At 47.4% G+C, this 17,125-nt stretch overlaps 1 protein-coding gene across 2 annotated transcripts in view; it reads right to left on the bottom strand.

Annotated features, from left to right (window-relative positions):
• Positions 1-16,416, bottom strand: part of NINJ1 (ninjurin 1) — a 46,368-nt gene extending 29,952 nt beyond the window's left edge. For both annotated transcript variants that reach the window (XM_066596509.1, XM_066596511.1), the window contains exon 1: positions 16,285-16,416. In XM_066596509.1, coding sequence (XP_066452606.1) covers positions 16,285-16,356 — 72 coding nt within the window. In that variant the 5' untranslated portion in view covers positions 16,357-16,416. The remainder of the gene's footprint in view (positions 1-16,284) is intronic.
• Between the last annotated feature and the right edge of the window lie 709 nt (positions 16,417-17,125).

Raw genomic sequence — 17,125 nt, 5'->3', positions numbered from 1 at the left:
GCAGAGTGGGGGTGCACTCATGGCCGCACTGACAGCACACCATTTTTTACCTTGAAGCTGTAAGCGCAGCTCCTGTGATCAGCACGGTGCTGCTGCGGGATGCATGGATGGCAGTGTGCACACCTGGACTCCTCCTCCCTTCTTCCACGCACCTCTGTATCAGAGGAACCAAGGAGAAGAGGTCAGGGGAGGTGGAATCTGGGTGCACACACTGCCGTCAGAGCATCTCACAGCAGCGGAGTGCTGATCACATAAGAGACACTTAGGTGTTAAGGTACTAAGATGGTGTGCTGCCAGTGTGGCCGTGAGGAACCCCCCCACACACACACTAGTTTTGCTAGAAAGTTCGTTGGGGAGGGAGTTGAATAAAAAAAAATTTAAGCAGTAATAAATTGAAAAGCTGAACGATTTTCAAGGCACACGAAGGTGCCGGTTGGGAATCACTGAGAATCTATTAGACACTGTTAGTAAATCTGCCCCAGTGTGTTCTTCCTCTATTTCTTTTGGCCAGTATCCAACACTGGAATTCATATGCTGCTACTATGAGATTTAAGCCTTCTGTGGTGACTAACCAAGCCCCTCCGTACAGCGATAACAAAAACATCAAGAAAGGTCATGAAATATTTTTTCTTATACTCCCTCTCATCCTTAGTTAAGGCATGTGGGGAAGGTTTCTGAATGTGATTTTAAAAATCTTCAATTTTTTTGCTTCTAAATATAAGACTCACCACAAAAGGAAGTCGACATAAGCAATACAGTTGTGCAAGTTCCATAAAGGAGAACAATGTTCATAACATACCTCGGATCTTGAAATAATAATAAGTGGTAAGTAACTGATTTAGAACCCTGAAAACCATATGAAGGGTCCTTCTAGAATGTTCCATTTGGTTCCACTAGCCCCTTACAGGGGTCCTTGTGAGGTTTGCTTCCCATGTCCTTATTTTCAGTTTTATTCTACAAGTCATCAGCCGTCATTCCACATAACACCGGCCAGGCCGGCTTTACAGCAGGAAACGGTTCATCCTTCCTTTTCGAAATCTAGTGTCAGCAAACAAGTTCCATGCTTCACATTAATAAAAGAACAAAAAACCCACATTCATATAATATTAAGGCATACTAAAGATCAGCGCATAAATGTGGGAGGGGCTTGCAGTTCACACTCAATCTATGTAAAATGTTGAGTATGGGCGGTTTCACATCTGGCCGGGGGTTCCGTCGTAGATCTGGGCTGAAAATAACAGAAGAAAAAGCACTGCATGCGGGCAGACCCCATTATAGTCATTCCTGGTGCATCCGGCACTGTTCGGTTCTATCCAGAAACCGAGACGTTCGGCCGCAGGGATTCCCCTTTCCTGCTCCCCAAATGTAGCAGGAAAACAGAATCCCTGGCGCTGATGTGAGACCACACTACTTTGTAAATACTCTGGAAGATTTTTCTCACATTGTGCCCAAGTTTCAGCATGCACTATAGTCCAGCGCAGAATTCAAAATTCTGCAAGCTTCAGAAATCCTACAGCATTTCGTGATGTTGCAAGGTCTGCACAGATCATGTGCTGTTGATCTGCTGTACGAGAAATGTCATCTTTATTCCGGGTACTGTAAAACCTCATGCCCATGACCGGGTCGGATTCCGCCTGCGAAATCTCGCAGTGGAATCAGACCCAGCGCCCCCCAGAGTCCCCATACTCACCTGTCCGGATCCGCCGCGAGAGTGTTGGGCGGCGAGCTGTCGTGCATGCGCAGTGCATGACGAGCCGGCACTGGGGTATGATGCAGATTCCTGCGATACTTCCACTGCGCCCACAGCATGGAGTATCACGGGCCGGACGGCTTCCACTGACCGCAATGAAAGCAGTCCGTGCATTTTCCCGCGCAAATTAGAACTTGCTGCGATTCTCCCTAGCAAGCAGAAAAATCGTAGCTGATTTCCGCTCGTGGGCAGGGGAGAATCGTTTTACACAGCATGTCTATGGACGGACATTGCTGCAGAAATTGCGGCGAGTGTCTGACCACGATTTCCACGGCGATAATCCGTCTGTGTGCAGGCAGCCTTAGTCATCTGTCTCAGGAACAGATAGCAGAGCTCCTATAATGAAGTGTAACAGTTAGGCAGCCTGTCCACGGGCGTTGCGGTATCCAGTGGCGGATCTCCGCTGTGAGCCTATCTGACAGAGGTGTTGCGATTTGCTGGCCGTGAGCGGAGAATCACTATGATTGTCTGCTCATGGACAGGGGGTTGCGCTTTCCATAGCAACGCTATGGAAAGCGTCCACTGCGTTCCCCGCGGCCGGATTATCGCCGCGGGGAACGCAATGAAAATACGCCTGTGGACAGGCAGCTTTAGGAGTCTGACAAGCTTGTTGATGCTCTCCAGTGATGATGAGCAGAATGTTGTATGTATCTCTAGATCATCAACACAGGCTGCAACTTCCATCACTTCCAAATAACTCCTTCATAGAACCTTATGAGAAGTAAGGCCTATTCTGTAGAAATCCAGCATGTTGCAGCAATGGTAAGCCAGTCCTCCGACTCCTTCATATATGACTCATACTCACTGTTTAAGTGATACATTTACTGTATTAAAATGGTAACATCAGGCTTTTTCAAGAAATAGCATAAGGATACTTAGCGCTTCTTCCCACAAGTGTAAATTAACGGCGTATTACGCACAGAAATGAGACAGAGCGGGGAGATACGCTGTCATGCGCAGTGCACCATTGCTGCCTTACGCAGCGATAACAGACTCACAGCTGGCTTCCACAGCAGTAAAATGCTAAATGGTACACACAGCGTTTTACGCATATGGCCATGGGAACGAGGGAATTAGTGTAATATGTCTCAGAATAATGGGTGGGGACATGGGTTGGCAGTCCTGAGTGTAAGAAAACGCTCCCAGCTGCTGATTGGCTGCCACAGACGTGCCCTCCTGAGCTCTGCCTCCTGCCACCTGCACCAGCTTTCCCTTCCCACCGGCAAGGAACACATAGCGGTGGAAGCGGCTGTAGCGCTACGGTGGCTCCTGCATCTCATGGGCGGTAGCTACTGGAAGTGGCTCCGGGAGTTTAGTAGTGGACGCTACTGGCCTGGCATTCAGCTTATGGCCGGCTTACAAGCGGCACCGGCAGTCCTATACCGGCCGCTAATGCGCCTGCCCGGCGAGCTCGTAGAAGCAGCACCGACACTGCAGCCGCAAGCACTCCATCTCCTGGCAGGGCAGCTCCTCTAAACAGCTCCAACAGTCCCGCTGCAGCCCTGGCCGGCTAGCTCCTGGAAGCCACTGCGGCAGTGGCGCTGCGGCAGGTCCCGCTCCTGGCCGGCTGGCCTTCAGGGAGGGAGGGAGGGCTGAGCCAGCAGCATCTGCTAGAGGAGCTGCTGTGCCCATCGCTCTGTATAGGTGTGCGCCCACCATCCAATCAGCAGCCGTAGGCGTTCCCAAGACTTCAGGCCAGCCAACCCATGTCTCCACCCATACTTCAGGTGGAGACATATTGCACTAAAACCGGGAACGATCCCTTAGTCGAATAGAGAGGAAAGGCAATAACCGATTTTCTATTGCTGTTTCCACATTCAGGTAATCATTGTTTTTGATAAATAGGGGCTTAGATGAATAAAAATATATTTATAGGACATTTCAAAAAACTTTCCTAAATTCCTATGAAAGGAAATATGCAACAAATTCTGCATTGAATTATACCATATTTAGAATAAATTAATATATTTTTTAATACATATTTCTACCAACTCCACCAAAATGGGACTCGGACCCCAACTCCACAACCCTGATTGTTTAAGACTCACCTAAGAGGTTGCCAATCTCTGAACAATTCTATAAGGTGGAGGTTGTAGACTTGTTCATTGAGAGCTTTGACCAATCACTTTTACTGTCGCTCAGCATCATGACAGATCAGTCATGCTTGACAAAGACTTTTTAAAGGTCGAAACGTCGCATCTCACATATGGAGGAATAAAGGATCTTTTTACTTATTCAAGAGAAGCCCTGGAGTGCTGATTGCACCATAATATTGAAACTAACTATGGATCCCACTAATTCTTACAACGTACAAATAATTGGTCGTTATAAGACCCAAAAGGATGAAGCATAAGGCAAGTGATCACAGGGATTACAGTATGAGAGCAAAAAGGATAGGTTTATTTAAGAAAATTGTACAATTCAAAAGAAGGCTCTAGTACCCTGTTGTACCACCTCTAGCTTGGATACAAGATGTGATACAGGCAGGCATGGAGGCTCTAGTACCCTGTTAGGCCGCCTCTCGCTTGGATACAAGATGTGATACAGGCAGGCATGGAGGCTCTAGTACCCTGTTAGGCCACCTCTAGCTTGGATACAAGATGTGATACAGGCAGGCATGGAGGCTTTAGTACCCTGTTAGGCCGCCTCTAGCTTGGATACATGATGGAATACAGGCAAAAAGGGGAGGCATATAGGTTGTATAGGCTATTCTGCGGCATATTTGCCCTCAGATATTCCATCTGGGCCTCTAGGCATCCCAGCAGGTCTCATAAATGCTTGTTTAGTGACAAATCTGCTGACCAGGTAGCCCAAGGAAGTGTGACAATGTTGTGGGGACATTCCTGTGACCCCCTTCTGTGTGCGGCCGAGCGTTATCCTACTGGAAAATGCCTCTTGGAAGCCACCATGAAAGGAACACATGTGGCTGCAGGATGTCCTGAACATATCGTTGAGCTGTCATTGTCCCTCGTACCACTACTAGGGGTGACCGACTGTTGTATGCGATTGCCCTACCAGACCATCACACCAGCAGGGGGCAGTGTGCCGCTCCACAGCAAAGGCAGGATGGAGGCAGTCACTGCGAGGCTGCCATACTTGAACATGACAGTCATTGACTCCTAAACAGAACCTGACTTTGTCCCTAAAGACGATACAGTTCCAGTCTAACAGTCCAGGTTTCTTGTTCATGACAGCATTGCAAATGAAGATGAGGGTGTTGGGGTGCAAACGGAAAGAGGAGTAATAGGCGCTGTGACACCAAATTTCTTTCTGCTAAGCACCTGAAAATGGTCCAAGCAGAGACAGGGGTCTGTAATGAAGGTGCATCTGTTTTTGGATGGTAGAAAACGACACTGTTGGATCTGCTCGTGCTTGTCGGTAGATCAAATGGTCCTCTCTACTGGTGGTCTGACGGCCGATTCTGGAGCCTGTTCGTGGGGAGCAGTGGTGACGTGAGAACATGCAAACACCTCCTAACAGCTTGGTCTGAACGACATAGATAGTGGTCAATTTGTTGACCACTTCTCTCATTGCTCCACCTCCCAAAGTCTTCCAGTGCATCATAGAGACTTGTCTAACAGTCACGGATCTCTCAGCAGGAGAGCCAGTGCCTTAGCAGACCACAACCGTACTCCTATACATATCTTCCCGAGACATAACGGCATGCCCAGTTTTGCAGCAATCTGACATATCTATCTGGAAGCATTATTATTTTTGTCGATGAGTGTACATGAATGAGTCACCCAACCCGTCTCCAGAGAACAGCGTTTACTTCAGTGAGACTAATTTTCTTAATAATCCTTTTGTCTCTACTTAAACAAGACAGGAAGAAACGATAATATAATAAATAGAAAAATTGGAAACATGTGTTCACTCGAAACGCAACTCCTTGTAAGCGTCCTGCACATGCCAGGCATTGTAATGTAGAAACCAAGGGTACAATTCCAATACTGGCGCATTTCAGGATCTGAGATTTGACCTACTTACTGCCAGACATACAATACATTGTGCAGATGTTTCCTCTTAGGAATGCCATCAACGACACTTGGAGACTATCAGCGGAGCAGAACAATGCCGACACTGTCATTCCAGGTCATCGCTGAAGTGTCTGCAGTCACTCACTCTGGAACAATTCACAAGGACATCAAATCCCTTCTGTAGCCACTAAAAATGCAATTAAGGTACTTTCACTTAAAAGGGTTGTATGACGCTAGAAATCATGCCTGCTTTTAATTTTTTTAAAATTAGAAATAGCGCCATTCTTGGCATGGGTGGTGTCTAAAGGACCAAAGAGGGTTGACAGCAAAAAAATGAAGGACTTTTGCTAACGGGTGCATTCAAAGGCAAATATGCTCCTTAAAGGAGTTGTCCAACATCTAGTCATTGGTGACAGTGGGGAACGAAGTGTGTGTGACAATTAAAAAAAACAAACAAACCTCACACATACTTACCTCCTGCTGCCACGCTGCCAGAGCGCCATTTACTTCAGTGGCTGCGGAGATGTGGGATGACTGCAAGGATGTCATCAGTGACGACCAGTAAACCAGCCTTGGGGTTTTTATATTAGAAATGGCTGGGTGATGTCACCTGTCGAATGCAATGATGGCAGACCACCAAAAGGGTGGTCCGGTGCCATGGTGAGCACATTTCTTTATGTAGTTTTGTGCAGGGAGGTACCAAAATTATTTAAAAAATAATTATTTGGAAAACCCATTTGAAAAGGGATATTCCAGCCAAAGTAAATGATAGCATATCAGGGGAAAACTAGGAAGAGTTTTCATTCTTCCCGGTGGACAACCAGGCTGTAATTTTATGGGGGGGGGGGGGGTTAGACGGGATGACCATCGCTCTTGTGCTTTCACACAGGTGCGGTAGTCTTCAGTGCATGAGGGCAGAGCACACCGGAGACCTCCTCCGGTCACCCGCTCACCTCCATTCACTGCAAACAGGCAGTTGTTCATAGATGAAGCTGATCCCTGGTCAATCTGTGAGCTGAAAGGAATGACTAGCGACTACTGAGTGATGTCTTGGTCAGCACTCTGCCGGGTTGCGCGTTTCCACAGGCCAACACTCGCCTGTAATCACTCGTTTGAGCGACTATTGTAAAAGTACTCATACTTGTGGAGTTGGAATCAGTTCTGGCTGGACCCAGAATCAGGGAATTCACTCCAATTATGGGTTCGAAATAAATATATATGAAAATACATATATTTATTATAAGCCTGATGTTCCCTTTTTACTGTACTAAATGTATTGCCACATATTATACATAAGCCATCTATTATAAAATTGGAGTGTGAATAAATAGAGGAGTTGTTGGAAGTTTGTCTTATCGCCTCCACCGACCTAGAAGTGCTGCCACTTGCTACAACTGGAAGACCCCGTTACAGCTAGTCAAACCAATCTTCATGAGTCTTGCTTATTAGTCTCCGTATTACTATGATGGGCTGATGTATTCTTCACAGTCTTAGCTGAACCGCAGGGATTACTTTCAATGTGGAGAACGTCTCGGTAGCAAATTGCTGCTGGAAAGTCTGTTTATATGTTGGCAACTATGTGCAAGTCCACAGGAAGACGGAAAATTCGAGGCAAAGGGTTATGTGAGGTCGGGCGCCGGAGCCGTCAGAGGCAATAACGTCAGCTCTTGCTCAGAAACCTCTTCTATACAAGAAAGCATTACTTATTCAAAAGGCAACACCATAAAACACATTATATAAGATACTTGTTTAAAAGAAGCAAAAAGCAAAGTACGGCGGCAGCGGGGAGACTTGTAGAAGTAGCAGACAGGTGGGCAGATGCCAAGACGCCGCAGCGGAAAGGATTTCTTAGTACAATCACATCAGTGTTAAACTAGAAACCTGGCCAAGTTTAGGGGTAATGAAGACCTACCAGACCGCGACCAAGAGCTGTTAAGTGGTTTTCCATAAAACATATTAGATTTTTCTTGAAATGCCGCGTCTGGTATTGCGGTGTTCAAGTGAATGAAAGAGTCGCAATACCAGCCGCAATACCAGGCTCAACCTGCGCATGAGGCTCATCAGGATCTGAAAAAATGAAGTCTTGTTTTACCAAAGCCATGAAGTTCTGTATAGCCATCAGTAATGGCCCCTATAGGTAATTTCACACGGCGATGTCCCCACAGATGCAAGGCCTTTTGGTGTATAAAACGGCCCGTATCACTTCAGGGAAGCAGTGATCCGCCGCTTTTAGCCAACGGAGGATCGCAGAATGTTTCCCATTGTTTTCGATGGATAAACCTCACATCACACTCACATGCACTTCACACACCGTGCGATGCTGTGCCGGCATCATTGAAAACAATGGGTAATGCCATGCAAGGAGTTCTGAGAGAATGCCCAGAGATAGGGCATGCTGTGATTTTATTCCTGCGCCATAGGAAAAAAATAAGAATAAAATTAAATATCGCTGGTGTATGACCCTATGTGTATGTTGCAGAAAGCAGATGACTTTATACATCGTGCAGTGGCCCGGGTTGGTACTACAGCTTCAGTCCTGTTGAGGTGAATGGGACTCCGCCTGCAGTACACAGGCCACTGAGAAATATATAGAGCCGTCTGCTGCAGCAAAACGGCTAAAGGTCAAACAACCGCCTTAAATTCTGCTACCTCTGTACATGCATTAGCCAGTGATGCTCATGCAACATGTAATGTCTTTGACTACTGATGCACAACCAGTACGCAGTGCGCATCAGGTAGTCAGAGCAGCTGCACGGCCATCTTGATTTGTCCTGGGACCAGATGGTCCACGAACACTGATATTTCAATTGAGATTCCCGTATTTATTTTACATCTTTGCAGCTGCAGAGGGTGCGGCAGTATTTATTTCCACACACGATCCCCGTTCTCAGGGACGGATGCTCAATACTAAGTATATTCCCTGAGCAAATTCATATATTCCAGTAGACGTCTTTACTGCTGGCTGGAAATATAAAGAGACGCCATCATCAGAGAATGAGTCTTTGTAAGACCGGGCTCAGACTTGCTGCATACCGCAATTCCCATACACTATCTTGGCATGTATGCATGCGTAATATGCATGAAGACATTGCATGCCATAGTTTTTTTTGTGCAGGAAAAAAAACGCAAGTATGACCGGCCCAATAGAAAATTGCGCACGCGACATGCCATAACAATACACTCGTATGAGAGAGGCCCAAAACAAACTATTTTTGATATTTTGTGCACCAATGTTAAAAAAAAAAAAAGAAAAATTTCCATTTTCACATCAGTTTGTAGATGTCAGCATAATTCCGCATACATAAGACTAAGCAATGTGCACGGCTGTACATGGAGCCACAGTCACTCCATAGGCCATCGTATATGATCTTGGTATGGGCGATAATCCCGCCATAACATGCCATGTGATGAAATAGGTCACAACTTTGCATAGAAGAAAAAAACCTTTATTTTCCTCTATGTGAAATCAGACATGAATAATACCATATAGGAGTAAACTCTAAAATACACTGCATTATCACCAGTAGGTAGAGGGTTAATGACAATGATTAATCTATTGTACTGTCTGAGACAAGATAAGCAGCTTATACACAGTCAATAAGAAAGGGAGAAGAGGAGACAGAGGAAGGGCAGAGTTATCTGTAGAGATCTGATGACCTAACCATCCATCTCTTAAGACTCCCCTCCCCAATACAGTTTAGAGAAAGTTGGGGTGCAGTTCAGTTCGCACCGCCCCCCCTGGTTAAAACAAAAATATAGTATGTCTAAATGATTATTAAAGGAAGTCTGTCATGTGAAATTACCCTACCAGCTATTGGCGCCATCAGATCAGCGCCCAGATGTGGAGGGGCATCAGAACATCATTTCTTCGGGCAATGCTTCCGTCACGGAGAAATCTTTATTCTTCTCCAGCACGCTGTATGCAAATGAGCCCAAAACTGTCCAATGGGCGGGCCCCTCCACTCAGACTCCTCCCATGCTTCTGCTCTTGGTTCTCCGTAGCCCCTCTCCTTGCTTTATGATTGGCAGCTGTCTCCTGCAATCATTAAGCAAGGGGAGGGGCTGCGAAGGACCAAGAGCAGAAGCATGGGAGGAGTCTGAGTGGAGGGGCCCGCCTATCAGTCTCGGACTCATTTGAATACAGTGGAGGGTAGAAGAATAAAAAGATTTCTCCATGATGGAAGTTCTGCCCGAAGAAATCATGGTATGACGCCCCTCAACATCTGAGCGCTGATCTGGTGGTCCTGGTAGGGTAAATGTCACATGACAGCCTTCCTTTATGTATTCCTGATGCAAAAATCCATTCTACTGTTAACCACAGAATGTAAATGTATAATGGAGTAAGGTTTCTCCGACAAGAACACATTACAGGACTGTTTGACAGGTAGTTACTAACACCTCCAGCTGAGAGCAGCACAAGGAGGCCAAAGATGTGCAAAACCTAGTAACTATGTGGGAAGAGTTTATACAGTATAAACACCAAGCAGAGTTCAATAAATGGACTTTAAAACTGCTGATCTCATATGACCCAACAATCCCGTTACTACACCTCACGCTCCAGCAATCCCTCCTGACCTTTTATTTTCAGGACACCAAATATAACAACCGGGTCCGAAGAACAACTAAGGAATGTAAACACCAATCAGAGAGAACATTACAACCCAATATTGTCGAGGTTCCCCTCGTACCACCAGAAGAGCTCCAACGCCCCAAGGCACAGACTCCAGAGGACCCCTGAAGGTGTCCAAGACGTCAGCAGCAGGTCCTCTAAGTCCTATAAGTGGTGAGGTGGAACCTCTATGGATCGGACTGGTTTTTCCACCACATCTCACAGATGATTGATCAGACTGAGATCTGGGGAATTTGGAGGCCAAGTCCTCAGCTTTAACTCTTTGTTATGTCCCTCAAATAATTTCTGAATAAGTTTTGCAGTATGGCCGGACACATTATCCTGCTGACAGAGGGCACTGTCATTGGGGAATACCGCTGTCATGAGGGGTGGACTCGGTCTGTACAATGGTTAGTTAGGTGGTACAAGTCACATCCGCATAAGTCCTAGGATCTAAGTTTTCACAACAGAACATTGCCCAGAGCATCATACTACCTCCGCCGATTTGTCTTCATCCCACGGCTGATCACATGATGTAAGAAAAACCATGATTCATCAGACCAGGTTACCTTTCTCCATCGCTCCATGGTCCACTTCTGATACTCAAATGTGCCCAGTGCCACTGATGGTGAACAAGGGTCAGCACGGGCACTCTGACCGGTCTGTGACTACGCAGCAAGTTCTGATGCCTCATGTCTGACATCTTCTATCACACCCAATGTTAACTAGCTCTTCTGTAGGATGGGGCCAGACGGGCTAGCCTTCACTCCCCACATGAATTAATGACCTGACCAAGACTATGACCCTTTACCATTCACCAGATGTCCTTCCTTGGTAGGTACTAACTGTTGGTAGGTACTAACCACTACATGATGGGGACGCTCGAAATGACCTACCATTTTCAGAAATGCTCTGACCGAGTCATCGAGGCAGAATAACCTCGTTGGGTCCGTTTTCCTCCTTCAAGAACAGACTGTTCACTTGCTGCAGAATCTTGTCACCAGGTAATTGATGTTCTTCAAGTCACCTTTCAATGTGTTGTTGCCACGACTGAGCGATCTACTTATCATATCCATTGTATGACGGACACCACTGCACCTGATAGACCTGATGGGCGTCACTGGGGCCAATCATGGTGTCAGACCTTTTGATGGGAAGATTTATTCTGCTGCCAGTATCCCTCATCTAGTCTGATGGTATAGGGATGTGAACTCCCATAACGGATGATGCAGCGGCTGCTATGGCACATCTTGGGCAAAGATGACGGTTAAATCCATAATTTAAGACTAAAGCTGAAAGTGACCTCCTCCAGTTTCGGCACAAAATTCTGTCCCGGGACAGGAGGCGGAGGGGTACAGTACCTACGGTTCTTCTTAGACACCCCCATTCTACTGGTTACAGACCCCTATTTTTAGATAGAAAATTACTTTCTATCTATTACATTTTGGATGACTACCTACTGCACAGCTTGCACTGCTCTCTGATTGGCCAGTACTGATGACGCGAGAAGCTCTGGCCAATCAGAAAGCAGGTAGAGTTCACTGGTTGTCTAACGCTACCAGTGCAGTCTGGGGATTAGGTAGTCTGAAGATTGCATCAGCCATCTTTGATGGGCAACAACAGTGCCCGGAAGAAGTGGATTGGAGGGATGGAAGAAAATAGCATCCGCAGGTCATATACCACCCTTTCCCCTCCGATTCTCAATCAGAATTTCATCATGAGACCGGAGGGTTGCTTTAAGATGATTTGTACCATGTTATGGCATGCAGGGCTGGAGTCACATAGGGCTCACTCTTGGATGTCGCCCGCGTATTTTACACACACATGTAATCCACAGTGCTAAAAGCCCACCTAATTCTATCAGGCCGGTCACACCGGTGTGAAAAAATACACAAAGTGTCCTATTTTGGTGCGGATTATGTGGGTAATACGTACCCATATAGGCAATGGGAGTTTAACTTACACAGCAAATACGCATGGGAAATGCAGCAAATACACATGAACAGCGTGCGTGATCCCTGCCGACATACACCCATATGTATCCCTGCCGACATACACCCATATGTATCCCTGCCGACATACACCCATATGTATCCCTGCCGACATACACCCATATGTATCCCTGCCGACATACACCCATATGTATCCCTGCCGACATACACCCATATGTATCCCTGCCGACATACACCCATTACAGTACATGCCTCAGCAGTACAATCCCAATAGGCCAATCTATATGTAGAAGCAAACATTGTCCTGCAGATCGATTCTGACTATTAAAAGGGTTTGCACCAAATTGGAAGTTATCTCCTATCGATAGGAAACGGAATAACTTGCTGATTGGTGTGGGTCTTCCGTTCTGGAGATCGTCAGGGGTCTCAACAGTGAGACCCCCCGATCAACAAGTTATTTCCTATCTTATTGATATGGGATAACTTGCAATCTTGGCACAACCACATTCAATTCCAATTGCCTAGGCAAAAAGTTCCATATGCCAACATTCTAATATATAACCTTCATTAAGGTGCATTTACACACAGGTGATCGCTCAAAGTTCATCAGAAACTGATAGTTTTGAGCACCTTTTAGCAGCCAACTAGCTTCATTTGCATGCATTTAGAAAAAGGCAGGTGGTCTGTTCTCTAAATACAGCGCTATTGTTCTCCAGCGGGACAGCAGCTGTTTCTGACAGTGAGGGTGATCAATAAGTGGAACATGTTGCCACAGGAGGTGGTGAGTTCTCCTTCAATGGAAGTGTTCAAACAAAGGCTGGAGAGACATCTCTCTGGGATGATTTAGTGATCCTGCACTGAGCAGGGGGTCGGACCAGATGACCCTGGAGGAACCCTTCCAACTCTACTATTCTGTGATTCTATGATTAAAGAATGTTATCAGCGCTGCCTGCGGAGAGCTTAGCCTGCAGTCTGTTTTATCAGTCCTGATGGATTTCACGCTGACCTGAAGTCAGCGATGGACGAAAGGTGCACGGTAAGTACACGATGGGCGCACATTTACACGCAACGATTATCACATAAAAGATGGCTTTTGAGCGATAATAAATTGTTGTGTGTAAAAGGGCATCTAGTGATTTGCTAAAACTAACACCAATTGCGTTAAAGATAATAAAGTGTACGCCGTTTTATGTCAGATCTGTACCAAAGGCCCTGAACAAAGCCTCCAGCACAGATGGGAATGAATCTAAGGCCTCATGTCCACTTACAAATTGTAATTTAAAATCCGCAGCGGTTCTCCTGCACGCGGATCCGCGCCCCATAGGAATGCATTAGACACCCACAGGTAGTTAAATACCTGCGGATGTCATTTTTCCCTGCAGACGCGGATCCGAGTGCAGGAAAAAATCCAGACCATGCTCCATTTGGTGCGGGTCTCCCGCGGGCTTCTATTGAAGCCTATGGAAGCCGTCCGATCCGCGGGAGACCTAAAATCAGAATATACTCACCTGCTGCGGGCCGTGCGTGTCTTCCCTTCTTCCTGGCCGGATCTTCTTGCTTCGGCCCGGCGCATGCGCGCGGCACGCAGCCGGCGTGCCGAGCACATCCGCCTTGCCGAAGAAAGAAGATCTGGCCGCAAAGAAGGGAAGACACGCACGGCCCGCAGCAGGTGAGTTTATACTGATTTTAGCTCTCATGTCCGCGGGGCAGGAGGGACCCGCTGTGGATTCTACATGGAGAATCCGCGGCGGGCCTGATTTTCCCCGTGGGCAAGAGGCCTAAGAGTATTTAAAAATTCCACCTCTAAAATCCAAGTCAAAATCCGCATCTTTTAGACGTGGCTTTTCATGTGGAATTCATCCTTCGAACAGGATTTAGATGCAGAAAATCTCATTTCCATGCATTCCCGCACCAAGAGTCCTGTCACTGGATCTCATTTCCGCACGTTCCCGCACCAAGTAGTGACAGGTCACTTGGGATGTCTCTTACTGATGCGGAAACGCATGGAAAGGACAAACCCACCATACGGAGCCGCGCCAAAAACTGCATCAGGAAGACGTGGGTTGTAGAGGCAGAAGTCACATTACATCCTTCCAGGGTAAATTCGGCATGTGAACCTACCCTTACGGTGCCGCCATACCGGCCGGCAGACGGTGGCAGTACAAAGCATTATCGACTAGATCCTACGGCCATAGGCTGTCACAGATGCGGGTTGGTCGCACTACATCATGGGACCTTATGGTATGGTCATATGCCGCAGATTATTTGAAATAATGGCAATGTCCCCCCTTGTTTGCAGGTCAGTTTATGCTGTGGATGTTCTTCTCTGCGGACGGACGGGATTTCTAAAATCCTATCCGCGCTGCTTGTACCGTAATCGCTGCCGATTCTGTACAGCTAGCTCTGCCGTAGTAAATCCGTAACATTTCCAATCTGCGTGACCATGCGCCAAATGTTACACCGCCTCATCAGTTATGGTTGTGATGGTTCAGAGCACACAGTCGGGGTCTCCGCACCCCTTACATTAGAAGGGAGCGTTCACATGGCGGGGTTTTTACTAGCTTTGCAATTCTATTTGAAGCTGGCAGTGTGACCAAACCTCCGAACGGACCCATTCGCTTGTGAGACGGACGCCACTTTGGTGTCCGTTATGTTCTGAGTAGTGAATAACGCAGTTGACTACAATATTCTACAATCCAAAAAAAACGTAAACTAGTTCAAACGCTCCATAAGTGCGCCGATCTCCACGCGCTTATTTTTGATACAAGTGGTACAAACTATACGTGAGAGTCCAAGACTACGTGCCCGCGGGCGGGAAACTCGCGCCAATACCGCGCGTCTTACACGGAGGCAAGGCTTTTTATCATTCAAAAACGTCTCAAATCGCTTCTGTGAAAATGCGCTCATCGGGCGCACGTTTCACGCGTTCGGAGGATCACAAGTGTTTCCCATTGATTTCAATGGGAAACATCACACTGCACAAACGACGTACGGCATGCGAGTCTTTAAAGGCCCCATAGAAAACAATAGGTGACGCATTCTGAGAGAACGCCAAAATATAGCGCATGCAGCGATCACCACATCGCACTCGCATGGCAATACATTATTTTTTTTTTTAAAGATCTGACAGGAAATAATGGGCGATTCCTTACGAGAAATCGCCAAAAAAGTTAGGACAGCAGCGAGTTTTCAGTCACAAAACAACGCTCACGTGAGAGGGGTCACAGTAACAATTTTTAATTGCGGTTTCTACGATCGCCGTCCATGCAGAAGATCCTCGGGTAACGCAGGCATTGGCGCGTATTTTCGAATTTCCCTTCACACCCGCGGGTACAAAGTGCGTAATCCGCAAGCGAAAGAAAAAAATTCGTAGTGTGGTCTTATGTAAAGCAGATCCTGCGCGGACGGCATCAGTAGACGTCGATGGATGCAGCGATCTGCGGCCCAAACGGAATAAACATTACGTATGAACGGCGAATAGGCTCGGAGAATAGATAGCCGGAACGCCACCGCCACGTATTGGAACAACCAGAGCCGCGATCCGTGCGGCCGCGGAACGCTTAGTCCACCACTTATAGTGTCATCGCCGTTAACGATCCTCTGATACATTTCCGGATGTCGTTCGTCATTTTTTCGCAAATGAGACGTAAACGCAGCGTCCACCATACCATTATTTTTGCTGCGCTTTCCTTTCTACAGTCCTCTGGACGGCGTCCATGACTCAGGCTGCTGCCGGTCACACAGATGGCAGCCAGTGACATCGTCCCGCGGTTCTCCTACCTGTCTACAACCTGCTGGGGGCGCTGCGGCGGACAGAACCGTACAGGTGGCTCAGAAGTGACAAATTGTATCACAGGGACAAAAAAGTATCATTGTGGCTGCGTGCCGTGCAACATCTGTAGTGACAGGAGGAGTTACCTGAGAACACAGCTGGGGTCCCCCGGCTTGTGGGGAGAGCTGACACATATTACACCCCTGAGCCCCTCCTCCCCTTACCTCGTCATCTCGCAGATGCTCGCTGTCCTCCAGCCGGCCGTTCATCTCCATGTTGTCTGACAGGGCCGCCATGGTGCTGAGCACAGCATACACCGGCGGGGTGAGGGCCGAGGAGCCGCTGCAGCAGCCCGGCTCTCCTCACACACTGGAAGTGGCTGCGGGAAGTGCGGCCGAGAATGGAGGAGAGCACTGCGCCCTCTGGCGGCAGATGCTGGAAGTGGCTTCCTCACACGGCGTCCTCCTCGCTCCATCCTCCTCCATCCCCGCTACCTGCGGCCTAATATTACTGGGGGCATAGCCGGCCCTTCTGGTGGCCCTGGGGCTCTGTCGGCTGTCACCATCTAATAATACAGATAACAGTCCCCTCATGGAAACACTGACTGTACAACATGGAGGGAGACAGAACCAGTTTAGAGGTGGTTTGGGGTGCAAATAGCGTTTAGGCGGGGCGCACGCGAGCGTGTGGTGAAAGGCGCGTAGAACGCAGCGTCCTACTGGGATGTAGAACAACGTACCGCTGCTTTTTCTTGCCTGCGCAGGACGGCGTATCCCGCGCACGCTTACCAGCTTGGTTCTTACATTTCCTTCTCTGTTTCTTAGTGAGGTCGCGTGAAAACGTATACGGTGTAATTGGGTATCTACAGCGTTTTTTGTACGCACCCATAGAAAATAGGGGTCTGTCGCGGGTAATACGAGGTAAAATAGAGCGCGCTGCGTGCTTTTCTATGCGCATATTATACACAATGAATATTCGCGAGTGCGAGCGGAACAGCGAAAATCAGTGTGTTTGAATCACCTGGATTTACTGCATATTATATGTGTGTGCACGTAATACGCAATT

Source organism: Eleutherodactylus coqui, chromosome 3 (assembly GCF_035609145.1).
Source record: "Eleutherodactylus coqui strain aEleCoq1 chromosome 3, aEleCoq1.hap1, whole genome shotgun sequence".
Taxonomy (NCBI): Eukaryota; Metazoa; Chordata; class Amphibia; order Anura; family Eleutherodactylidae; genus Eleutherodactylus; species Eleutherodactylus coqui.
The sequence above is the reverse complement of the archived record's forward strand: the minus strand, read 5'-3'. Positions and strand labels throughout refer to the sequence as shown.